The 26,790-nt window shown below is 35.8% G+C and overlaps 3 protein-coding genes across 3 annotated transcripts; all 3 read right to left on the reverse strand.

Moving 5' to 3' along the window:
* Window positions 1-364: 364 nt before the first annotated feature.
* On the reverse strand, window positions 365-17,189 carry LOC122293817 (cyanogenic beta-glucosidase-like). Its single transcript, XM_043102274.1, has 14 exons — window positions 17,137-17,189; window positions 15,634-15,738; window positions 15,508-15,538; window positions 12,576-12,734; window positions 12,363-12,432; window positions 11,886-11,944; window positions 11,728-11,803; window positions 11,531-11,608; window positions 11,326-11,413; window positions 10,905-11,160; window positions 10,669-10,784; window positions 10,349-10,488; window positions 3,900-4,140; window positions 365-695 (listed from the first exon to the last, which is right to left on the reverse strand). The coding sequence occupies exons 1-14, from the start codon at window positions 17,187-17,189 to the stop codon at window positions 365-367; spliced, it is 1,803 nt and encodes a 600-aa protein (XP_042958208.1).
* Window positions 14,259-19,652, reverse strand: LOC122293818. The gene is made up of 9 exons (XM_043102275.1): window positions 19,601-19,652; window positions 19,122-19,412; window positions 18,742-19,010; window positions 18,440-18,649; window positions 18,229-18,321; window positions 17,928-18,023; window positions 15,889-17,779; window positions 15,634-15,738; window positions 14,259-14,475 (listed from the first exon to the last, which is right to left on the reverse strand). The coding sequence occupies exons 1-7, from the start codon at window positions 19,650-19,652 to the stop codon at window positions 17,390-17,392; spliced, it is 1,401 nt and encodes a 466-aa protein (XP_042958209.1). The 3' UTR covers window positions 14,259-14,475; window positions 15,634-15,738; window positions 15,889-17,389.
* Window positions 19,382-23,651, reverse strand: LOC122293820. The gene is made up of 8 exons (XM_043102276.1): window positions 22,322-23,651; window positions 22,094-22,240; window positions 21,440-21,943; window positions 21,136-21,289; window positions 20,888-20,975; window positions 19,940-20,776; window positions 19,601-19,703; window positions 19,382-19,412 (listed from the first exon to the last, which is right to left on the reverse strand). Exons 1-6 carry the CDS (start codon window positions 23,649-23,651, stop codon window positions 19,970-19,972), a joined length of 3,030 nt encoding a protein of 1,009 aa, XP_042958210.1. The 3' UTR covers window positions 19,382-19,412; window positions 19,601-19,703; window positions 19,940-19,969.
* Window positions 23,652-26,790: the final 3,139 nt, after the last annotated feature.

Here is a 26,790-nt window from a genome sequence, read left to right on the forward strand (position 1 = left end):
GGTATGCTCAAGTTTTGTTTATTTTTATTCTCTTTTAGAGCGTATGCATAACCACGCATATTGCACAAACGGTTATATGACAAACCAATTAAGCACAAACGTTAATATATATTCGCTGAATAGATGATGATAAACATAGTCTTAGAAACACACATGCATGCATGCATTCTGAAATTAAATACCAAACCAAACTAGCTATAGCTAGTACGTACAGAGTAGTGCGACTCCCATTAACAACAAACATAGATGATCGACGACACAGACTTTGTACATACGATCAAAGTGATGATCTAATGATCATCTACTCATTATTTATCGATATAGAGATCTAGATGGTCATATATATATATATAATATATATAAATTAACGATCATTCCCAGCTGAACGCTCTTTGGTGATTTTGGTCTGGCGATCACCCACAAGGTTGAGGAACTTCTTCTTCACTTTATCCAGCGATGACTGGATTTGATCCAGCGATGACTGGATTTGATCCAGCGATGACTGGATTTGATTCAGCGATGACTGGATTTGATCAAGCGGGTCCAAAGAGGTTGCACGACTCGGATCTTGATGATTCTCTTTTCTATTTTCACGAGGCGATTGTCTAGGACGGTGTTTTGAAGGATGAGTACTACTTACGGGAGTTGACTTTCTGACTATCTGCTTATCAGATTTTCTACGACTTGATGAAGCTCTGGAGAAATACAAAGATTAAAAAACGTGTCATGTATATAAATTGATATATCGGTTAGCCCTATAGCACCTAAAAATTGATCAAGTACTTGAAGCTAGTGATAAGCAGAAGATCATCAGTACTTAACAAAATCGATATTGCATCAATAATCATTCATAAAAATAAATCAATATCATGCTGATCGATCATCCCCGTTCTATCAATCAATTCCTCAGAAGTACATGCAACTGCGCCTAAAAGTTCGGTAATACACAAATTCTCCCCCTAGCTTTTTTAAAGTCACAAGGCGGGAGACATCATATATGACTGCATGATCATGTGCACTATCATGTGGAAGTAGTAATTGTTCATGCAAAGTAACATATATACATCAAATAATTGTAAGAACGGTGTTAAAATCACTGAACTGACCACCGATGCATGAAAACTCGTTAAATTATCAAAAACTTTGATTTCCCACCCAAGTCGCGGCCAGTTGTAACGTACTCATACATATTGATCTCATTCATGTACGTACAGCAAAATATTTTGAGCAATTTCATTTTCTCGATTGTTTTCCATTCTTTCTCATAAAAATACAATTGAAAATAAACATGCAATATTTGAATTATATATTAAAGAAAAAACAACAACAAAACGACAATATTTGAACGATATTGATATTTGAAAATCAAGATAATCAAATTAATAACGTATCTAAATAACAAAACAAGCAATATCCATATGTAAGATATCAAAAATGGCATGCCACATGACAATTAATTAAGCTGCCAATTGTCAGAAAATTAAAAATATTAAAACATGTCAAAAAGAAATTTAAAAACTTAAAACATGTTAGAAATAAAATAAAAAACTAATAGCTCAAAATAACAAAAGTGGAAAGAAATTCAAAATCCCAAAAATCATAGGTATAAAAGTGACAAAGAGGAGGATCAAAGATTAGGGAGAGGATCAAGGAAACCCGAGAGATCGAGGGAATCGGTGAGAAAAAGTATGGTGCTTTATTTGAGACTTAAGATCAGCTGTCAGGTAGGTAAGACTGAAGATCGGTGTTTCTAAACTTTTGAACTAATTAAAACCAATTTTTAGAGAAGAATGTTTGATTTTTAATGGATCGAAACTGTTTTTCATTTAGTCTTTTTCAAACACATTCAAATAGCAAAAAATCAGAAAAATTATTTCGGAAGATTGTTGTATGATGAAACAAATGAAGCTTTTACATACAACAGTACTACGTACATTCTTCTTCAGCAAGACGACCATCGATCATTCGATTCACAAAAGCCATGGTGGAAAAATAAGATTTTTGTAAATTATATTGACCAAGTTGAAAGTTAAACTTCACCACACTATAAGTTACAGAATATCTTTGCTAAATTAAAAAAAAAAACAAAACAAAATATATTTGCTCCGAAAAGAGATCGAAGTAATTACTCTTCTTCGGTGTTGCCCATTTGTCCAAAACTGCAGCTAGCTTGTCTAAAATCTCACTGGGTCGAAGTACGTAGTCAGGGGAGGGCCAAGGATGCTAATATATATATATATATATATAAATAGAGACAGGGTGGCTGTACTGTCACTGCTGGGCGCTGGTGTATTTTATGTGTTTTTTTCTTTTTGTTTTTTTTTTCACATGATTTTTTTAATATTTTATATATATTTTTAAAAAAATATTCACAACATCATTAAATAACTCTTCTTTAATTACAAAGGAAAAAAAATAAAAGAAAAATCCCAGCAGGAAGATTAACATTTTATATATATACATTACTACTGTTGAGAATAATTAAGAATACTTTTTATTTTTTAAGCCAAAAACATTCTGGGGACTGAAGAGTATTTTTTTTTATTTTTTTTTTCCTTATTTTGACAACTACCACGTTATCAAGATCACGATAGTGCATATCTAGTGCCTTTTACAGTTGGCAAGGTAAATATAAAATCAAATCCTTTGACCTACTAATTTGTTTTCCTTCATAAACTTCCATTATATTATATTGATAATAATACTTATAGTAGTAATGGAAAATGTTATCTATATTTATAATTTTACGCACATAATCATACGTGTTAACGTGTCATTTATTAAAATGACGAAGATTTTAAATTTGAATTAAAAAAAAAATTTGAAAAAGGAAAGCTGACGCGCAATACGTATAATTGTGCATAAAATTATTCGTACAATTAACACTATTCAATACTAATAATGGTTTTTTTCGCACATGCATGATGTGTTATGCGTAGTATATTAGTGAGATAGACATGATTTACTAAGAACCTTTCACCTACTCATTTGCTCTTATTCGAAGATTATATTATATATAATGATAATAATACTAATAATAATAACAATAATTTTTTTATAGGATGATACCCACTTTGCATGGTTAGGTACTTTGGTTAGGTAGACAATATAAGATCATTTCAACTATTCCTTTCACCTCAGCCAAAAATTACATTATATATAATGATAAAGATACCATTATTAATAATATATGTTTTTTGCTTGGTATTATGCACATGCATGCACGGTGCATTGGTGAGGTAAACATCGATTATATGATCTTTCACCTTCTCTTTTGGCCTCTATTGAAAATTATATTGTATATGATGATAATTAATGTACTGATAATTTTCTTTTAATTTAAAAAATATCATTTAAAATCTTATGGAAAAATATTAAGAATGTACATAGAAAATTTTCAACATATTAATATTATTTTGAAGTTTATTTTAGAATTTGAGTTGTGGGAAAAGAGAGAGATTATGCTAAGTAGGCCAATATTTAAAGCAGAAAACGTTTAATTGGTTGTTGAGGCACACTAAGATTAACTCAGTTCAATCTAATTTTAAGCCGAGTCTAACATCTAAATACACAATATTAATTTTCAAATTAATAAAATTATGTCAATTCAAAACCTTTCAACTCAACACATCTCTACATATGAGACTCACAACTTTTTTCAATTTTCTATAAATAAATCTAAACTCATCTTAACATCTAAATATATCTAAATTCATCTTAGGTGGACTCCACAAAAATCACTTCACCATCTCAACTCACTATTATATATTCATAAAGAACTTAACTCATCTCAACTCAACTCAACATTCAAACGCAGCTTAAAGCAAGTCAATGTTTAATGGAAAAGGTTTGATACAGAGATCTAGATGGTCATATATATATATATATATATAAATTACTGCTTCCCAGTTGGAGGCTTTTTGATGATTTTCAGGCGATCATCCACATGTTTGAGGAGCTCCTTCTTCACTTCATCCAGCAATGTCTTGATTTTTTCTTTCAGATTTTCAGACCAATCCTGATCATTACTTGACGAGGACGTTGCAGGATGCGGTTGATCTTTGTCTTTTGGAGCAGCAGTCTTTGGGTTAACTTTCGTTTTGCCTGTCCGCATAGTAGCTTTGCTAACATCTGATATAGCTGTGGAGAAATACAAAGATTAAAAAACGTGTCATGTATATAAATTGATATATCGATTAGCCCTATCGCACCTAAAAATTGATCAAAGTACTTGAAGCTAGTGATAAGCAGAAGATCATCAGTACTTAACAAAATCGATATTACATCAATAATCATTCATAAAAATAAATCAATATCATGCTGATCGATCATTCCCGTTCTATCAATCAATTCCTCAGAAGTACATGCAACTGCGCCTAAAAGTTCGGTAATACACAAATTCTCCCCCTAGCTTTTTTAAAGTCACAAGGCCAGAGACATCATATATGACTGCATGATCATGTGCACTATCATGTGGAAGTAGTAATTGTTCATGCAAAGTAACATATATATATACATCAAATAATTGTAAGAACGGTGTTAAAATCACTGAACTGATCACCGATGCATGAAAACTCGTTAAATTATCAAAAACTTTGATTTCCCACCCAAGTCGCGGCCAGTTGTAACGTACTCATACATATTGATCTCATTCATGTATGTACAACAAAACATTTTGAGAAATTTTCATTTTCCCGATTGTTTTTCGTTCTTTCTCATAAAAATACAATTGAAAATAAACATGCAATATTTGAATTATATATTAAAGAAAAAACAACAACAAAACGGCAATATCTGAACGATATTGATATTTGAAAATCAAGATAATCAAATTAATAACGTATCTAAATAACAAAAGTGGAAAAAAATTCAAAATCTCAAAAATCATAGGTATAAAAGGTGACAAAGAGGAGGATCGAAGATTAGGAAGATGATCGAAGGAAATCCGAGAGATCGAGAGAATTGGTGAGAAAAAGAATGGTGCTTTATTTGAGACTTAAGGTAGGTAAGACTGAAAATCAGTGTTTCTGAATTTGTCAACTAATTAAAACCAATTTTTAGAGAAGAATGTTTGATTTTTAATGGATGGAAACTGTTTTTCATTTAGTCTTTTTCAAACACATTCAAATACCAAAAAATCAGAAAAATTATTTAGGAAGATTGTTGTATGATGAAACAAATGAAGCTTTTACATACAACAGTACTACGTGGGTTCTTCTTCAGCAAGACGACCATCGATCATTCGATTCACAAAAGCCATGGTGGAAAAATAAGATTTTTGTAAATTATATTGACCAAGTTGAAAGTTAAACTTCACCACACTATAAGTTACAGAATATCTTTGCTAAATTTAAAATAAAATAAAATAAAAAAACAAAATATATTTGCTCCGGAAAGAGATCGAAGTAATTACTCGTCTTTCGGGTTGACCATTATGTTGTCCAAAACAGCAGCTAGCTTGTCTAAAATCTCATTGGGCCGAAGTACGTAGTCAGTGGAGGGCTAAGGATGCTAATATATATATATATATATATATATATATAAATAGAGACAGGGTGGCTGTACTGTCACCGTTGGGCGTTGGTGTATTTTATGTATTTTTTTTTTATTTTTTTTCACATGATTTTTTTAATATTTTTATATATATTTTTAAAAAAATATTCACAACGTCATTAAATAAAACTTCTTTGGAAAAAAAATAAAAGAAAAATCCCAGCAGGAAGATTAACATTTATATATATATATATATATTACTACTGTTGAGAATAATTAAGAATATTTTTTTTATTTTTTTGTTAAGCCAAAACCAAGCTGGGGACTGAAGAGTATTTTTCTTTTCCTTATTTTGACTACCACGAGATCAAGATCACGATAGTGCATATATAGTGCCTTTTACAGTTGGCAAGGTAAATATAAAATCAAATCCTTTCACCTACTAATTTGTTTTCCTTCATAAACTTCCATTATATTATATTGATAATAATACTTATAGTAGTAATGGAAAATGTTATCTATATTTATAATTTTACGCACGTAATCATACGATGGTTACGTGATTACACGTGGGACCGACAACCTTTTTCAACTCAACACATCTTTACATATGAGACTCACAACTTTTTTCAATTTCCTATAAACAAATCTAAACTCATCTTAACATTTAAATACATTTAAACACATCTTAGATGGGCTCCACAAAAATCATTTTACCATCTCAACTCACTATTATATATTCATAAAGAACTCAATTTATCTCAACTCAGCTCAACATCCAGATGCAGCCTAAAGCAAGTCAATGTTTAATGAAAAAGGTTTGAATTAATCCAACGTCACAAAAGCATTTTTAATAATTTGTTAAGGATATGGGCTTGCTTCAGCGATCAACAAGTGCAAACTGATTGGATCGATATTGCAAGGGTGACCATTAACCCAAGTCAATTACATTGGGCAAGTGCGCGTGCAGCTTTTTCAGATAAGGGATCCCTCCAGTTGAGCACAGACATCCTTCACTTAAAATTGAAAATTAGATGGATTGGTTGCATCATTTTATTATGTCTTTCAGAGGAAACATAAATGCTTTATGGATCAAACCTCGTGAAAGAGACATGCACAATGAAATGTTTGACCAATCTGAAATATATCTAGGACCTTAGACCGAACCAATGTCTTGTTTATGTATTAATATATGGGATATTTGGTAATTAAATTTGACCAAGTTATGACATCTTCAAAATTCTCACTTGGATTACTTTGGGTCTCATGACCATGGTGACAACACTTTGGCTGAGGCGTTTCTTGTGCATGTGACAACTTTTGTTACTTGGGTACAAACAAATACTTTTTAGTTCACATAGCTACTACTCTTAAGTAAATTATTTCGCATATAGGGAATTTTATTTACACCGTGTAATGATATCTTAAAGAGTTAGCTAGCTTTTATTATGCGTGCATGCTTCTTCGGCAAAAGCGTTTCTGATATGTTACCAGATGTTTGTCTCTTCAAGGGACTGGCCGGCCTTGGTTCCTACAAATTCTGAATACCAAAATCCTTCTAACACAAACACAGGCCAACATTCTTGGACATGATATGGCTCTACCTTGTTGCAATATAGTTACTAATAGTATTTGGAAGATTTCTAGTTTATACACACGTATTTATTTACTTTCGGGGAAGAAAGACGGGGAAAATGTTTTAAGTACATACGTGATCTTTTCACTTGTATTTGCAGGTGGACTACTCCAATGCATTGGAGTATGCCACACATAGTGGAGTGACTGAAGAACCCAGAGAAGCGATATATATAGAGTCACTAGAGGCTGAAAAGAAGTTCATCGACTTGCATAGTCCCATCTTCGTTTCCAGACTTTTCACCAACTAACATCGAGGATATTATTTAGCTTTTATTTTTTTGCAATTCTTTACGATTAGACAAAGATTTTCATTTCTAGTTTCTTCTTAACCCCTAGGGGTTGGCTCAAGTGGTAAAGGCCTTGGGCTTGGAGGTATGCTCCCCTAGGTCTAGGGTTCAAATCTCCTTGGGTGCAAACAATCTCTAGGGGCCATTGAATTGAAAGAGTTTCTCCTTGAATTACTCGAGGTGCACTTATGGGAAACTCTTTGTTCCTGGACACCTGGTGCTAATAATAAAAAATTTCTTGTTTCTTTTGGATGTTGCTCCCATCAACTAATTACAATGTATTGAATCATTAAAAAAATAAAAAAAAATAAGAAATATTGAATATTAGATGCGGAATGCAACTTTGTATGGCGTGTTGTGATTTCAGTATCATAAATGATAGAATGCGTTTATTCTTTGCATGTTTGAGAACGCTGCATCGATTCTTGGAGCGCTACATACATTCAGCTCGTTTGATACAGTTGGTGAGAGCTAAGCTAGCATGTGGTGAATAGTTGAGGGCCTGTGCACCATCAGGATTAGTCGGGACGTTATTTTCGGACACCCGGTGCCAATAAAAAAAAATTTCTAATTTCTTCTAGATGTTTCTCCCATCAACTAATTACCTTGTATTGAGTCACTAAAAAAATAAAAAAGAAGAAAAAATTATTGAATATTAGATGTGAATTGTGATTTCAAAATGCAACTCTATATGGTGTATTGTGATTTCAATCTCATAAATGATAGACTGCATTTCTTCTTTGCATGTTTGAGAATGTTGCATTGATTCTTGGAACGCTACATATATTCAGCTCTTCTAATACAGTAGGTGAGAGCCAAGCTGGCTTGTGGTGAGCAATGTTGGTGCTGACAGAATTGTTACTCATACATAGAATCAATCCTGGTTTTAATCGATAAAATGCTATGGGGGAAAGGTCACTCATTACATTGCAAATACCTTTCTTCCATAGATAGCATCTTGACAAAGCTATGCGGTAATCTCAACATGTTTAAGAACCACAAGGTCATCTTGCGTCAACCTAATTGGATCTAAACTATTTCTTCTTTCCTCGTTTATATAAGGCTAAAGCTGCATTCTAAAGATAGGAATTAAAGTTAAATGTCCCCCACATTACAAGACTAAGGTTTGTCTGGATGTTAAGAATATATTAGAATATCTGTAAATAGTAGTTAAATAGTTTGAGTTAGGTTTTATTTTTTCCTGGCTGTCTCTTTCTTTCTTTCTCCTTTCTCTGTCTTTCCTCTCTGTTTATCTCGGTCTCTCTTCCTCCCTTTTGTTTGCTAACTCTCTCTCTCTCACTCACTCTAGCCACTGTGTCCTCTTCTTCTCCTCCACCTTCTCCTCCTTGAAGCATCAATGGTCGGGGGAACCATGGCCACGAATGGCAATGGGTTTGCAAAGAGACTGCTAGCCATTCGTGACTGTGGTTCTTTGTAGAGTTTGCTTAGAAGTCAAATTTGTTACGTTTTGGATTTTTTTTTTCAATTTGTTGTGTATTTGTATTTTGTTGGGGATTTGTTATGAATTTTTTAGTGTTTTTCAATTGTCTTTTCATCGTGGATGGGCAATGAGAAGGGTGGGGTGGACGGTCGTGAGGGCCAATCTAGCCCTCGGCATCTAGATGAGGGCAACCGCCAATCAGAGGCGGTGCAAAGGTACGGTGGTGGGATACAGGTGAGGGCCACCCCTTGTCGCCGGCGCGGGGTGGGGGGGTGGTTTGGTGCGGGTAACACCCCTAATGCCTAGTCCTATACATGCAGTTTGTTGGAAACACAAAATTTAATCTTGATGATCATGTCTTAATTATAAAACTTGAGAACATATAAAAAATGGGAAAGATGACAAACACCAAAATAAAAAGGACAACAGGTCGAATGCTTTATTATTGATCAATTCCTCAAGGATCTTTCCCTTTTCATATATATTAATATTCAACTATCATTCCAATCAATATTATTAAAGAAAGATAACGACATATATTATTTGAAGAACATGCAAATGGACAAGAAATGATCATCATCGATCTTTTGCTTATTCGTTAATGGATACCGTCAAAATGTTGACACATCTAGCGTTGATAAAACGATAGCCTTGGTGACTGTAGCTTTATTCTAGTTTGATTCCATTCTGTACTACCATAAAAACAAATTGGTACGTACAATGGTTGCAGTCACGGCCATTACAACGGTGCGTTTTATATATTTCAAAAAGTGTTGTTATCGTAGCATTCTTTGCTAGAGAATTATTACAGTTATAAAGAGATCTTATGAAAATAAATATTTAAATTAACATAATTTCATATTATACGTTAGATTTATTTTATAATAAAAATAATTTTATAATTTAATATACCACATCAAATTAAGATACCCAACTTGTGTGTAATAAGAATATTTTTATAACTAATGCATGGATTTCTCGATCAATCACTTTCGATATATAGAAAAAGAATAAAAATGTTGATTTACTTAGAACACACAGTACCTGTGGACCAATGAGGACTGCATTGCGCTCAGCTGGCATACACAACAGAATTAAAGAATATTAAGTATGGGTACTGTGTAGTAGTTAGTCTTTTATATATATAACACATACAAATGAATATGCTAATTCACATACTCCATGTACGTACGTATTTACGTAGAATTTGTGCATGCATGCATGCAACTTACTTGTTTGATTAACAAGACTATCTGTCACATAGCTTTTGTTAACATAATTATATGAAGGAGCATAGGCAGCATAGTAGGCAGTGTAGTAGTTTAGAGTTTTGCTATATACAAGCACAGTCGCACACTAATCTGTGTACCAACACTAATTTATTCATACTTAAAATTTAAATTAACACTGTTATCAATAAAATCTACTTTTTGACCAATCACATCACATTGGTGCACCGATTAGTGCACAATTATGCTTGCAACTATACTTTTCCAGTAGTTTATTCCGATGAAGTCGTAGGACCCTTTGACCAGCTCAGATTGCTTTTCTGTGAATTTGGGTAATCGCTTTCCGACCAACGTTCTCATGCTGTGTGGATAGTCACCATTTGTCAAGGGGTCCATGAACCTGCAATATAATTTGAATATATATATATATATATATTATTTCATGTAAATTATAAATACGATGGTTGTTTGAGAGAAGGATGATCATGCAGTTTACCAAACAAAAGAACAGAAAAGATTTTTTTTTTTTTTAAAAAAAAAAAAAAACACTCATTCATGCAGAATTAATTTATTAGCATACCATCCGAACATGAAATCAAGGGCACGTGAAGCGGCGTCGACGTCTTGTTTGGAATTAGTGTATGGCACCATCCAATGGCACACATGGGTTATACCTATCACACCTTTTTGTACTGCCTGTACATGTAAACATGATGCATAAGACGTACATAAACATACAAACAATAATATTTGCATATAGGTGTGTGTTTGTGTCTATATATATATATATATATATGAGAAGGGAATAAATGGGACCTGATATTTCTGCTTGAAAACTTCAACAGCAGCAGCATGAGCAAGAAGCAGGTGATGGGAGACTAGATAGGGCTCAATGGCGGAATTTCCACCGGTGCAATTGGGACTATACCAGCTCGAACACCGGAAAGGTGCTAGTGTCCCTTGTGCATAACCTCCATTGCTGTATGTCCATGGCTCATTTAGTGTGATCCAGTGCTTTACTCTGTCTCCAAACTCTCTGAAGCAAAGGTCCGCGAAGTCCCCGAAATCTTCCCTGAATATATATAATTACATATATATTAGACTTATTGCCTGGGGAAATATTAATTTGGGTCCCAAACTTGGAGATTTTTTTCTTAGTTTTTGCATAGATCAACAATAATCTAACCCATCAAATGGGTCCCCGATCAACAATATATATGGGGATGCAGTCACTTACACAACTTTGTCACTTAGGAAACCACCATACTCATCGTCTAAGGCCTGGGGAATATCCCAGTGGTAGATTGTCACGAAGGGCTTGAGACCTGCATTCAATTAATATCCTAAATCTCAAGATTAAATTATGATGATCAGCCGTACTACTTGATCATAATTAGATATTCAGGAAATGTAATACAATTATTAATAGACTGAAACATGACCTTTGGACAGGAGCTCATTGATGAGGTTGTTGTAGTATTTGATTCCTTCCCTGTTCACGCCTTTGCTAATCTTTCCCGCTGAAATTAGGCCCCATATGAAATTGTTAGTTTATATTTCTAAATTCCCCTTACTCTTTGTCCTGAATTTTTGTGTCAGAAAAAAGCTTGCAAGAGAGGGATGCAGACAAGAATCTTACTAGGTATCAATCGGGGCCATGAAATTGAGAACCTGTACGCATCTGCACCCATATCCTTCAGAATCGCCACATCTTGCTGCAGTATACAAAAAGGAAAATTAACATGTTATGGAAATCTTTTGACAAAATTTTAGAGGAGTAAAAGACATTTGACGTACCTTGTAGCGATGATATTGATCAACAGCTACATCTCCATTACTGCCGTCCGCAATCAACTCTGCATATATATATATATATATTTATTTATTTATTAAACAAATCTAATTATATATACTTGACTAAATTCGAAGAGATCCAATCAAGTTAAGACCACGTACGTGTGATCAGCTAGAGTAATAATATTCCATCCATTAGATTATCAATTCGTTTATGTTCATGCTATAGCATGAAGTCAAAAGATCAGGAAGGCCGAATGAAATGATCACTCGATGATCTTTGCATTCCATAATCTGTTTTTTCCCTTCTTCTTCTTCTTCTTTTTAATTAATTAATTATTATTTTTTTTTTAACAGAAGTAATGTGAAAAAAGGAAAAATTATATGAATATACCCTATACTTTAAAGTTATTTTTTTATATCCAGTGGGAGAAATTTGCACTGCGTTTTCAGTGCGCAGAGAGAGAAAGCTAGAGAGACCTGGATATTTATGGGTGTAATAATCCCACATGCTTGGGCCTTTACCATCTTCTTTTGCTGCACCTTCATACTGAATCCAAACAAACATTAATCAATGCATGTTATATATATATATATGCAATATATATTCTTGTCATCTTAGTGAAAATTAGGAAAAAAAAAAAAAAAAAGCCTCAAACATGAAGAAAACAGCTGCATGCAGGGGCTTGTTACCCGATAAGCTGCTGCTGCCGCCCCGAAAATGAAACCCTTGGGAAAACTGGTCCGGTTGAGGGAGGAAATGCCATAGCTGGGTGTGATTTTTTCCTGAGCATTGCTGTTAGCAAATGAGCTAACGAGAACTAGAAGGCCAATTAAGGAGTACCAGATAGCCTCTCAATGCCATCGCCGTGAGGTTTGTTTTGGTGATCGAAGCTGCTGAAACTCACCTGCTATTTATAGAAAAAATGGCACATACGTACACAAAGCTCATTACGATTCTTTTATTTTATTTTATTTAATTATTTAACTAATTATGTTAACTCCGAAAAAGAAACGACTGCATGATACCGGGACAAACTATCTCTATATTAATATTATTTAATAATCGCAAATCAAACTAATCACAATTAATTAATTATGTTATATATATAATGTATTTCCCTTATATTAATTAGAATTGCTACAGTTATAATTTTTTTTTTTATAAAAATAAATTAATTATAAGCTGATAATATAGTTTAATTTATATATAATTAACGACCAACAAATGAGGAATGAATTAAAGGGGCATTGAAATATTCCCATGCATAGATCATAAACCTCACTACAACAGATAGCACTTTTGCCGGCGCTTTCAAATCGCCGGAAAATCGCCAAAACTCGCCGCTATATCTATATACCAGCGATTATATAATCGCCGCCGAATCGCCGGTACTATTCAGCCATTTCCTCTATAGCGCAGCGAAGCTCAAAAATCGCCGCCTAATATAAGCTTTTTACCGGCGATTATCTAATCGCCGGTATATAATTTCAAAATATTAAACTAGATACCGGCGATTACAAAATCGCTGGTAAATTATTAAGCGGCGATTTATGTATCGCCGGTAAATATAAAAGAAAACGGGAATTTATTAACCGGCGTTTAGGAAATCGCTGGAAAATTATTAACCGGCGTTTCAAAAATCGCTGGTATGTTATTATCCGGCGTTTCATAAATCGCCGGTAAGTTATTAACCAGCGATTTATGATACGCTGGTTTATCAATTTAAAGACGGATAAATATTTACCGGCGTTTAGAAAATCGCCCGTTTATTAATTTCCGGCGATTTTAGAAACGCCGGTAAATATGTTACAGTCTAGAATTTGCATTGCGGCGTTTAGAAAATCGCCGGATTTTAATAAGCGGGCGATTTTCTAAACGCTGGCATTAACCAACACTGCCAGAAAATTACTTTCCAGCGTTTTTCTCATCGCCGTAATTTAATATAGCAGCGATTAGGAAAGCGCCGGAACTATTATTACGTCCATTTCAATGATATTCCAGCGATTTTAAAATCGCCGGAATATAATTTTTTTGCATTATAATTTTTTTGCCGTTGTTTTGTAAGTTTTTAGCGGCGATTGAAAAATCGCTAGAAAGTCCTAAGAATTCCAAATTTTAATAACCCAGTATTCCTAGATGGGTTTCATTTAAATGAGACCAATGCATTTAAATGATCATTGGTCTCATTTAAATGAAACCCAGTAAGAATACTGGGTCTCATCTTTCACCCATGCATTAATCACCCAAACCAAATATTTGGGTGATTCATGTATAAAATGTACCTGATTGACATGAGTAGCTAATTAATTATCCATACATCAACAACTCACATAATATATCAATATTCAAGTAAATATATGATTAGACCAAAGTCATATATATTTTTACACTGGGTGGTGCATTATACTGTCATATCAAGTACAAGCTGAGCTACAAAGATGTGAAGAGAAATATAATCACTAATATTTGAAACATGTTCAATCCTCTACTACATCCAAAATCAAAGAACTACCAAGTTGTGCTTGTTGGTGCCTTCAGTGCACGCCAATGAACAGCACAATGTTTTAAAGCTTTGAAGAATGTTCCCATCTGTTTAAAATCACCAAAACAGATACAAACTCATGAGCACCCTATATAACATAAATAGTTCTTTCTTAATCATAAATGTAACATGTACAAATTAATTAAATATCGATAAGTTGGTTTGTGACTGTACAATATATCCACATATCGAAAAATAAACGAGAAACTCCGTCATAAAACCAGATTGGGAACCTCAGGCACCTCAGAACTCTTATTTTCCATTTAGTTCACACCACAACAAAAGCCTCATTCAAAATGTCATTAGGGGCCTTGATACCTAAAATTTATTGTTTGCTCGATTTGAAAAATGAGACTTACACTGCTAGTGTTGCCTATATATAGAATGATGTTTTCCTGAATTAGAATTTTTTATGGTATAGTGCTCAGCTCATATGAATCAATAAATAAATAAATAAATAGTATTCCACTCCCCACCCTTCAAAGTTTGTACAGAAGAGAAAAGTTTGCATGAACCTACAGTTCATGGTAACCTTGGCACAAGCTCACACTTTGAGAAAAAGTGGCAAGTGCACATTACAATAACTTGGGGGCATTTACACAGCCATCTCCACCAAAGAGAGATGCAATTTAGATGATCTCTCCTTCAGCATGTTGTTTAGAATCAGTCTATCAATTCCAACACGCCACTACGTGTACACAAAAGAAGAGTTGAAAGTACTGTGTAGTGCCTTTGTTAAACCGAAGATGGATAGCCAAGCAGTCAAGCATAACTTAATGTTTCATAGAGATTTCTTTTTCTTTTAGAACATTTATTTTCTTACAAAAGTTAATTATCTGAATTTCATCCGTGTGTATTTCCACAATACCCCATGATTACACCATCATATTGAACACAAAAATCATCAAGATAGCCCAACATTTGATCATACCATTATAAAGCAAAAATTTACTGAGCACGTATAAAGGAACAAAATTATACCAGGCCAGCAACAATAAGCCCATTATTGTTGATGTAATGGCATACACCCATTATTGTGGGGAACTATATTTCCCCTAGTATAATATCATATAAACTACAAGCGCAGATGTATGTGACACAATAGAACATCTAAATATGCAAATAAAAATTGGATCAGCACAAAGATGTTGGCCTTAAAATCTGGTCTTCTTCCCCATAAAAAAAATCTAATATCTTCGATTTACCTGGTTTGTGCAAATGGCTTTTCCTTCTTAAGTTCCAATTCCTGCAGCTTAGCTTCAGCTTCCCGCTTTTGAGCCAAGCCCTTCCCCAACTTCCAACTTCTTCTCCTGGTTAAAATGCACAGGAAATGAAAGTTGACCTCTTCAACTTTAATCTACCAAGAGACAGCATTTACTTTTCAAAGAAAGAAGCTTCAAACTCAAGCTACAATATTAAAACTAAAAAGATTCCCGAGCCCATAACTATGATGAACTTACCATATTAAATGGAAAACCTTTTCATCCTCTACAACCTCATGGTTTAACGCCTTCCATAATAGAATTGATCTGTGTCTGCCAACACTTAATAATAGTCATTTGTAAATAACCACCGAGTCTCTTTGACAACTAGCAGAATTACTGTAACATTTTCACCAAAGCCTCATAAGAGATTAAAAGAACAAGAAAAGGAAAATTTTTCATAGTCACGAACATCATCAGACTGCAATTTGTACAACCTGAATCTATCCCTTCCACAATTAAGTTCTTGCAAGATTTGGGAAATGTAAAAGGGGAAAAAACAAAGAAAAAATAAACGCCCAGGTATATGCACATGCACTCTTTATCCTAATATATCTGTTACAAACACCAATTTCCTTCATTCATGAGAATTGTAATTCTTGTAATAAAATGGAAATTTCTTTTATGCTGAAACATGAAAAATACTGAACGGCCACAGTGGCACTTGTCAGCATAATTGAGTAACATGGGCTCAAGGGTAAAAGTTGACCAGTCCACCAACCAAAGAAAACAGGTTTGAGGTATAAAATACTCACAAGAATTTTATAAACTCACTATACCGCTCCTCACACATGACAGGTTTATGATAATATTCCAAAGTACCTTGGGCTTCTCTTCTACTTTTACTTTCTGCCTTGACTTCAAAAAGTCTTCCTTCGATATACGTTCTCTTCTCCAACATCAAACGGCAGAAAATTTTTAACACCCCATAATAACAAACTCATACACATATGGAACAAGAAAATTCAAGAAGCCAAAATGTAAATTCCTTTTACCAGCTGAATCATCATTGTTTTCCGCTTCAAGATTAACTGGTTTGTGACAAACTGGATCTTCATCCACGACTAAAACACCTTTTACATCTGGTTTACTTTGGACCACATTCTTCGTCCTTTTGTTCTTTTCCTAATTTCCTTCCTTCCTCATCATTGCTCTCATATCTCTTCAGATATTCTATAACTGACTTGGACCCCCAAGTTGAAGCCGCCACCATCATTCAACTTCAGAAGCCTTGAACGTGGAGGAAAGACAATATTACTGCATTTGTACAATAAACCAACTAAAAAAAAAGGATTAACATAGCCATTAGGAATATACCAACATAGAAGCAACAAATAAACGTAAAATTATATTAGTGTGCATGCAAAGAGGAAACTGAAAATCCTTAAAACTAGTGTTGTGGCCAACTCGGCCAAGTTTATTTGAAGATTATATGTGAGTACTTACCTGTTGGTTTTGAAGTCAGAGGAATTGCCATTGAAACGACGAACTGGAACCATCGATTTAATATCAAATGCTCAAAAACTTCTAACGATCCAGTCGTCGGGCCTAAACTTCCCCAATATCCCATGTGTTGGCATATACCCCTTACTATATATATATATAGTAATATGTATATATATATATATAGATTACTGCCCAGCTGTCTTTTTGACTAACAAAAAAGCACCCAAAATGCCAAAAAACACTCGACCCCCCCTTATGGGTCGGGGGAATCATTACACTGAGTCTGGCGATATGACTCAGTGAATGTGGGATGATCCTTAAAGAACGCTTGCAGCAGCCTATCAGTTTGAATCGCATGCTCCCTAAGAGCCCGCACCTCTGATCTCATTTCATCCAGCTGACTCTTATAGTCTTCGGCATCTTTCTTATGTTGTTCAGCATCTTTCTTGTATCTTTCAATCTCTGACTGGTAGCATTGCATTTTAACTTGGTCACGTTGTCTACTTGACTCGGGGATGACCATCTCCCCAAGTCCTCGTGCATATCCAGGTCGATGTCCGAGGACCTCCCTAAAGACCGTCGCTGCTGCCTCACCACTTCGTTCCTCTGGTTCTAGGCCATCCAATCTACCTTGCATCTCCTTCTGCACAAATGCAAAACAACGATTATTAACAATTGTTAACAACCTTATGCTCTTATTTATTATTATCAGAAATAAACATAGATCAAGTAGCCAAGACTATAAGTACTAGTACTACTGTACATTTGCAAAGGACTAGTGTACTACTCACGTAATGTTCTTCAGTAGCATCTGTCACGAACTTATTCTTTTTCTTCGACCAGCGTGTCTCTTTATAGAAGTCCACCAAATTTCCATTCTCAGCGCGCTACATGTGTGACATATGGGGAATAGGTAAATATGTTTGCAGTTCAAAAAATTAATTTATTGTGGTTGCAATTTGCAAATTAATCTCAATGAGGTTGAAATGAGACCACGCCTCAATCAATAAGGAAAAACATATTGGATGCAAAACAGGTTGTATATAATTTCAACGGATTAGGATTAATTTATATAGGGCGGCATCCTCATACCTTTTGCTCAAGTATTCGGACGAATGATTTACGTCCTGATGTGTGATTAATTGCTTGCTTCTTTCGGTTCTCCCGGTTCTGAGAAGACATTTTCTGCGATGCACGCACACCCAATGTCAGTTAAAATGTACAACTGGATTTGCCTCAACTATATTGCTCCACTATTTAATGGAAGGATTTATTGTAATTAATAGTTGAAGAGCATATATACCTTAAAGGCCTCACTGCCCCACCTGCCACACAACTTCACCCATACAAGTGGGTCCACCATGCTTGTGCCATTAGCTAAAGCTTCTTCATGGCTTCCAAAGGATTGGTAAATCTTGTGCAAGTCATGATGGAAGGAGTTGAAGCGCTTACGAAGTGCCTTTGTCACCGTCAACCGGTGGTTTTCCCTTTCCCAGTCTAACACAAAGTCAGCCTACAATAATCGGCTGATTAGTATATGTGCTACGGTTATACTATATAACCCACTTCCATTTATACATTTCACTACTAACACATAAAACTTACCCGAACACGGTCAATTAGCTCCTCTTTCATCGCTTGTGGGACATCAGTCCATCGCGCATAACTCATGTCACAATATTGTTTCACAATCCATGATACTCGTGTTGTGAACATAGGGGCATGATCACAACAAGGGGCAGTCTCACCATCGTTTATCTTTAAAATCACTTTCCCGTTCTTTCTCACCTTCTCAAACTCAATGCATCGAGCGGGCCCACGTTTTCGTAACCTCTGTTGCTGCGTTAGTACGGGCTCCGTGGGGGCGTCTGCAACTGTATTGCAAAATTCAGATGATTAGTGTACGTAATTATAAATTACCTAAACTCTTACAAATGGGTTTAAATATGTCAATGCATTGAACATTTAATAGACAAAACAATCACCAATTTGGGGTGAGTCTTCCAATCTTGCATGTTCTCTAGTAGGTGATTGTTCCCGCACCGGTGAGGGTTCTCGAATAGGCGCTGGTGTGGGAATTGGGTTGGTGGATGGTGGGGGGCTTGGGGGCTGTGTGGAATCATCCGAGGACTCTTGATTACACTCCTCAGGGCTATAAACTGAGGAGATTTTTGCTCCCCGTGGTCGGTTGTGGCGAGCCGAGTACGGTACGTGGCGCCTTGCACGAATACCCCGGATTCTCGCTCCGCCTCTAGAACTAGGTCCCGCGCGATCACCTGCATGTGTACGAGTTATGAGGATTGTAATAAAAATCAATCTCATTCCACAAAATAATCTGAAGCCTTAGACATGGTTCATCTAATGTGACATATCCTACATTTTTGGATACTTTCAGCAAGAAAAACCCTTACATTATGAGCATATTATAGACAAATGACTAACTTATCGATCATTAAGTATATACCTTGATAATTAATACTGCTCCTCATGCCTCCAGCTTCAAGATGGGATTGCATGATAAATTGTAAAGCCAAGAAGATGGCAACACAGTTTTGTTTTCTTGTAACCTGACAAAGAATAATATGATACACATTATAAGTCAAACAAGTTTATTAGGTATTAAGTACGAGCAATACACTATAATGCAATCTTCAACATATTAGTTCAGTCCTAGAATTCAAACATCCGATACTTGATGGTTTTAAGCAAGTGAAGCAGAAATTGGTATGAGGCACCCAAAATAATTTTGTGTTGTCTGTGTACATTTACGTAAAATTTGGAATAGGTAAATGAATGTACCAACCTCAACTCATGTGATGTTTCTAGCTTTTGCTTATTTCTCTGACATAGACTCTTCGTCTGTTGATAGGTCATCCTCATCTGAATATTCCCCCTCACTATCCGCATCTCCAGAACCAGAAGTAAGCATGTCATCATTAATAAACCCGGATGAAGAGTTGCATTGACCATCACTAGCCATGACTTCTCGTGCATCAATATGGCTAGGTGGTATATCAAGCCTATCAAGTGGAGTTGACACTGGATTTTCATTATCACTCTGCACTGGTTCATAATAATTTGATGACTCATTTTCCTGATCGGCCTCATTAATACTTGAATCGCCATCATTAATATCTTCTATAGTAGTCGACACTGATGGAATGTTGTATACATTCCTATTTGTATAGTTCTGCACAACACCCCAATTCCCTTTCGCCCTTAAATCTCTTATGTAGAAACATTGATCTGCCTGACTCGCCAACACGAACGGTTCATCCTTATACCAAGTCCTGTTCATGTTGACACTAATCATATGGTCATCCACCCGCACCCCTCGTTTTTTATCACCAACGTCAAACCAATCACACTGAAATAGGTACACCCGACGCCACTCCATATAGCGTAACTCTATGATATTATTAATAACACCATAAAAGTCGGCATTATTTGTATCCTCGTCCCCAGTCACCAACACCCCAGAATTTTGCGTACGACGGCGAAGTTCACGCTGCTTCGTATGAAACCTTTTCCCATTTATTATGCTTGCAGCATATGATGCAACCCAACGATCAGGCCCGCAAGCTAACGCATAAAGATCCTCGGACACATCATGTGGATTCTTGATACGATGTTCCTGGATCTATACCAAAATTGTTGAAAATCCACAATGTGATTAATTGTCATCGTTAAAAAACATATCGAGGAAACATGTTTGTTTTCAGTACGTAGATAAGGTTGGAAAATAACTTACACGATGCTTGAACCAAGTTGGAAAGTTAGTTTGATGCGTGCGATCGATTGAATTTGGGTGTTGCACCTTACATTTCTCGTAGTGTTCCCTACAGATAGAGCACAACATCGCAAAGCAAAATATTTGATGTTATGGGCATTGCATGTATAAAATTTTGTATATGGAGAAATGGAAGTAGATGATCAAGGAAATTAGTTGATTCTTACTGTATATAGGGTCCAATCTCCGGGCAATTGTTGAGCACATACCAGATGGCTGCCTTAAAGAGTTTGTCTTCTAATTGCACATTAGAAGCTATACCCAAGGGACGGACCTTCTGGTTGAAAATTTTGAATCCATCTATAGTTGCCTCTTCGTCAGCATCAATGTTTCGGTCCGCTCGATTGAACCTCATCTCAACATCTTGGAGGTACATGGAGCAAAATGTCAGGCATTCAGTGTGAATGTAGGCCTCGGCTATTGAACCTTCTGGTCGGGCTTTATTCTTAACATACCGCTTGAATTTGCCGAGATATCTCTCAAATGGGTACATCCACCTATATTGTACTGGACCCCCAAGTATGGCCTCACGGGGCAAATGAACAGCTAGGTGGACCATGACATCAAAAAATGATGGAGGGAATATCATCTCCAGTTTGCATAGAATGGTTACGATATCAGTTTGGAGCTGTGATAGGCGATTGACATCCAGTGTTCGAGCGCACAACTCTTTGAAGAAAGTGCTAAGTTCAGTCAAAGCCAAGGCAATGTCACTTCGTAAAAACCCCCCAGCAGCAATTGGGAGTAGTCTATGAAGGAAAACGTGACAGTCGTGGCTTTTCATCCCGCTGATTTTGCCATCACGTAGAGAAACACAGTTCGAGATATTAGAAGAGAACCCATCTGGGAATTTGATATCGGAGAGCCACTCACAAAATTTATTCTTTTCATCTCCGTATAATGTGTACAGTGCATGTGGCATTGTGATGGAATCACCTTCACGCCTCAAATGTAATTCTTTTCTATAGGCCAAAATCTCAAGGTCACGCCTTGAGTTGATATTATCCTTAGTTTTTCCTGGAGTGTTCATTAAAGTGAATAAGATGTTTTCGGCAATATTCTTCTCAATATGCATAACATCTAAATTATGCCGAAGTCGAAGTGTTGACCAATAAGGTAACGTGAAGAATATGCTAGACTTTGTCCAGTTAAGCTCTTCAGCAGTACGTTTTCTCTTCCTACGAGATTTGCCAAATTGAACATCGCCAATCATCTGCAATTGACCTAGAATATCGTATCCTCCAATAACCCTTGGTGGCATGCGATGATCTTCCTTGCCATTAAACAACCATTTCCTCCTTCTCCACATGTGATCTGGCGGTAAGAAACGGCGGTGTCCCATATAACAATGTTTTCGGCCGTATTTCAACCAATTGGAGTCTGTGTCAGCATTACAAGATGAACAAGCTAATTTTCCCTTTGTTGACCAGCCAGAGAGATTCCCGTAGGCAGGGAAGTCATTTATTGTCCACAACAATGCAGCATGCAACATAAACGTCTCTTTAGTTGCTGCATCATATGTAGGGACCCCATTTTCCCAAAGTTCAAGCAGTTCATCGATCAACGGCTGCAAGTACACATCGATCTCATTCCCTGGCGACTTTGGACCAGGAATAATCAAAGATGTCATAAAGAATTGATCTTTCATGCATGACCACGGCGGCAAGTTATATGGGATAAGGATCACTGGCCAAATGCTATGAGGTTTAGCCAAGTTGTTGAAGGGAGTGAAGCCGTCACAGGCCAAACCAAGCCTCACATTGCGTGGATTCGCAGCGAACCAACTATGATGTTCATCAAATTTTTGCCAACACTCAGAGTCAGCCGGATGTCTCAGGCTGATATCATCTATCGGCCGTTGATCTTTATGCCATCTCATATCACCTGCTATCTTCGCAGACATAAAGAGACGCTGCAATCTCGGTTTCAACGGAAAATGGCGCAACACTTTTTGAGGTATAACTCGTGAGCCGTGTGTATTTGGCATCCACCTCGAAGCCTTACATACAGGGCATTCATTAAGAGATGCATTTTCCTTCCAGAATAAGATGCAATCGTTGGGACATGCATGGATTTTGTGATAATTGAAACCCAACCCGCGCTCCAAAGACTTTGACTCCTCATATGATTGTGGCAAGAGTGCATCAGGGAAGGCAAACCGCAGCAGATCAAGTAGCATGTTAAATGACTTAATTGACCATCCACCGATTGATTTGATGTGTAATAACTTGACAATGAATGACAATTTTGTAAATTTTGTACACCCCTCGAAAAGAGGTCGTCGGGCATCATCCAGTAGCTTGTCAAAAGTAGTTGCTGGCTCATCTCCAGGTATTGGTGGCCTATTTGGCGAAGAAGAGTTGTGTTGGGACACATTAATAAAGGTCCCTGCTCGGATGTCATCCAACATATGCTGCATGTCATCTATGTAATCATCTTCTGGTATAACCTCATCACTAGTATCATCATCACTGACGTACAAGGTTGTCTCATCCTCCCCATGAAATACCCACTGCGTGTAATTTGGATTGATCCCTTTGATAAACAAATGGGTTTCCACCTCATATATAGGCAGCCACAGATTGTTAAGGCATGTACGGCATGGACACCGAATTCGATCCCGTCCACTTGCATGATTTCGTGCTTGTGTGAGGAAATTTTTAACACCCTCGGCATATACAGGTGATAAGAGTCTATCGGGCTCGTTCATCCAACTTCTGTCCATCTAAAGAAAAATATGGTGGGAAAGAGATTTAGATAAACAAAACTCCGTCAACATAGATAGTTGATGAAGGCTGAAAAATGTGCACATTCATTCTCATAAAGGCATGGCATAAAAACTCATGATTTTTGCCCATGTATAGGACTAGCAAGTGTATGTGAATTGAGTTTGGGTTATACGAGAAAGGTGGGCATGTTACAAAAGTTATATCCATGAATCCACTAAGAGGTGCATGGATTGAGTGATGGTGCGCAATCACTGTTGGTTTCATCGAATATAGTCATGGCTAAGACGTTGATAAATATTTAACTTCCCAAAGATTTATTACCAGGGCATACTACAGATCTGTGTCTTCATTTATAGTCATGTATGGTTCAAGGATAATTGACTGTCTAAACAGAAATGAACCTTCTGGTATAATCGGGGAATTGGACAGCTAAATTTGAAATGTCTCCTTAATTTATGATCTTGATTGCTATCACAGGTCAAGAATGGTATTGGATAAGGTCATGTGCAAATGTGTGAATAACGCTGATGCTACGTAGTCTGTAGTTGTATATATAGGGGTTTTTATTAAAGTGGCAAGGTGAAAAACTCATATATAGTATATTCATGGCTGGTCAACCCTTAAGCTATGGCCAACACTACCGTGTCTAGACAAAATGAGTAGCTAATATCTATAAAGATAACGCATTAACAAATGACAATATAGATCAGGCCACGAAGTAAGATTACAAAGCACATGTCAATACTAAGAAAAGATATCTGGGAACGTGATAGTATTAACTATCTGAAACAACTACATGTCCACCACCCTCACTAGGAATATACCAATATAGGCATAGTATAACTAAGTATACATATCTTCCAGGGTATAGTCATACATACCCTGGAACTTTAATAGAAAAGTCATAAGTAATGAGTAGAATTGCAAACAGGTTGTATGTGAGAAGTATACACAGATAGAAGAAAGAAGCATGGTTCTATTTATTTCACAAAGCCATAAAACATCCATATAACTTGCTGACATGTTCGTGGTAACGAAAGTAAAACGAGCCATTAAATATGATGTTCTTTTTCCAGCTAATTAAATAAACATGTCAGCAAGTGGAAAAATAATCTCATCCATAGATCAAGTTTCGATCACAATCCCCATTTTAGATAAATTATAGCCCCAATCAGGTACTAATTGGGATCAGAATACAGTACCTGCACAGACCCAAGTCAATTTGCACACGCCTTCTCTAATGCTCAGCTGCTTAACCAAGTACAAGCAATTTGCTGGCCTCTACTGGTAAAAGTTACATGCTGCAGATGATCTGGGTAGCTGAAAAAATACATTTTTTCAGGTTGTATATATAGAATGGACTTCTATATATTAAAAAAAGGAATAAAAGGAACAAGGGTTGCATGGTAATGCTTGCATGAACCACCATAAATAATCAAGCCTTGTAGGAAAATTAACATGACCCAAGTCACGGATTATGCTGGCCGTTATATTTATTTTGAATCGATTAACATAATAAGTTCATATACAGCCCAAATGAAGATGGATCAACTGAAAAAGTATCAAAAATCCCCAATGGCAACTCGAACGGCCAGCACAGACTGTGATGGAATTCAACAAATAATAAAAACTTCAACATATTGCTTTCGGTAAAGAAATATAGATTTCTGTAAATCTGTACAAAAAGCTCTATTTCTTCCCCTTTTTGATGCTAGTCAGAGAAATTTTTCCATATTTCTGGGGTAAAAATCACTGGTTTTCTATTGGAGAAAATTTGATCAATGTTTTATTGAATTTGACTGCATCAATCGGGAATACAAAATTTAATTTGTATAAGACTTCGGCAATGGTTGGAGAGAAGCATCATATGGTGTTCAAACTCCAGGAAAAAGCAAGTAAATAAATTTCATATTAAATTAAAAATAAAAACATTAGTAAAGTAAACAGGTCGAAATGGAATTGGATTATATTAACAAAAGAAAAAAAGAAAAAGATGATGGTGGTCTCCTGAATAATGTACTCAATTTCTCTGTTTCTACTTTGATGGATTGAAGTATTAGAGTTTATGTTGGACCACATGACACGTTGGCTGTTTGTACCAAGGAAAAGCATGTTTGTAAATGAAAGTTCACAAAGAGGAAAATGAAGTAGAAACATAACACAGTTAGCCTCTGAGGTCACAGAATTTTTCAAGATCATACACAGCACTCTGCATTTGGTAGAAACAAAATATAGTTCCGTGACCCTATATGAATTTTGTTTTCCAACAGACATGAGTTTGTTTGGTAAAACAAGTATGGTAACTATGCATGGCGTATGCATAGTGAAACTCACCAACCTCTTTCATCATAAGTGCAGACAGAATAAAACATCATGTGTGCTTCAATCTTACTTTCTTTGGCTTAGAGTGGGAAGAAAAGGAGGGGGTGGAGATGAGCCTATCTCCTGAATTCTGACTCGTGAATTTAGTGGAAAATTCATATGATTTTAAATGTTATCCATATAGACTTATGAAAAATGCTTTACTTAATCTGATCAAAATAGTTCTAACACAATGTTTCCAGCTGCTCGTAATGTAAAATATGATCCTGACATGATCCTCATGGGTTTGGACAATTTGGGGTAATTAAGCACGAGTTTAGGCTGAAGGCAGAGGAAAGGAAAATGAGGGGAAATAAAAAAAAATAAAAAAAAATAAATTAAAAAAAGAAAACCCTGTCACAGGCCTTACGAAATAATATAAATGAGACAAAGCTGTTTAATAGCAAATAGCAGCGAATATAGTAGAAATCGTTGAAACTAATTTGTATTCCCTGGCACGATAGTGGCCTTATTTGCAATCTTTGACAAACTGAAAGAAACACATGATTGCAATGATGCAGCTTATACAAAAGTCATAGTTCATAGGTTTGTGAAACATAAGAAAAGATGGATAAAGTTACAGTAGTTAATGATGTAGTTAGTGCTGGTAAATGTCTATCTAAAGTATACATAGTGGTAGGAAGGGTGAGGTAGGAATCCATCTTACCTTAGTCTGATAATAAAAATCAAATCAGATTTGCCAATAAGAATACAGATTTGGATTAGCCAAGTAGTTTATTGAAAATGAAAAGAAGATATTCACTGGCTTTTGGG

Source organism: Carya illinoinensis, chromosome 14 (genome assembly GCF_018687715.1).
Source record: "Carya illinoinensis cultivar Pawnee chromosome 14, C.illinoinensisPawnee_v1, whole genome shotgun sequence".
NCBI lineage: Eukaryota > Viridiplantae > Streptophyta > Magnoliopsida > Fagales > Juglandaceae > Carya > Carya illinoinensis.

Excerpts from the sequence above, each read along its gene's own strand:
- LOC122293818 (XM_043102275.1), bottom strand. The coding sequence starts at position 19,652 with ATGCAATCCCATCTTGAAGCTGGAGGCATGAGGAGCAGTATTAATTAT. Across the intron at positions 18,650-18,741 it reads AGCTAATTGACCGTGTTCGG|GCTGACTTTGTGTTAGACTG; the intron begins GTAAGTTTTATG and ends CGATTATTGTAG. Across the intron at positions 17,780-17,927 it reads ATGCTACTGAAGAACATTAC|AAGGAGATGCAAGGTAGATT; the intron begins GTGAGTAGTACA and ends GCATTTGTGCAG.
- LOC122293817 (XM_043102274.1), bottom strand. The coding sequence starts at position 17,189 with ATGGTTCCAGTTCGTCGTTTCAATGGCAATTCCTCTGACTTCAAAACC. Across the intron at positions 10,785-10,904 it reads TTTTCAAGCAGAAATATCAG|GCAGTACAAAAAGGTGTGAT; the intron begins GTCCCATTTATT and ends TTACATGTACAG. Across the intron at positions 4,141-10,348 it reads CGGAATAAACTACTGGAAAA|CTATATCAGATGTTAGCAAA; the intron begins GTATAGTTGCAA and ends ATTTCTCCACAG.
- LOC122293820 (XM_043102276.1), bottom strand. The coding sequence starts at position 23,651 with ATGGACAGAAGTTGGATGAACGAGCCCGATAGACTCTTATCACCTGTA. Across the intron at positions 21,944-22,093 it reads ATCTCGTAGGAAGAGAAAAC|GAAAAACTAAGGATAATATC; the intron begins GTACTGCTGAAG and ends TGAACACTCCAG. Across the intron at positions 20,976-21,135 it reads CTCTTTAAGGCAGCCATCTG|GGAACACTACGAGAAATGTA; the intron begins GTATGTGCTCAA and ends CTCTATCTGTAG.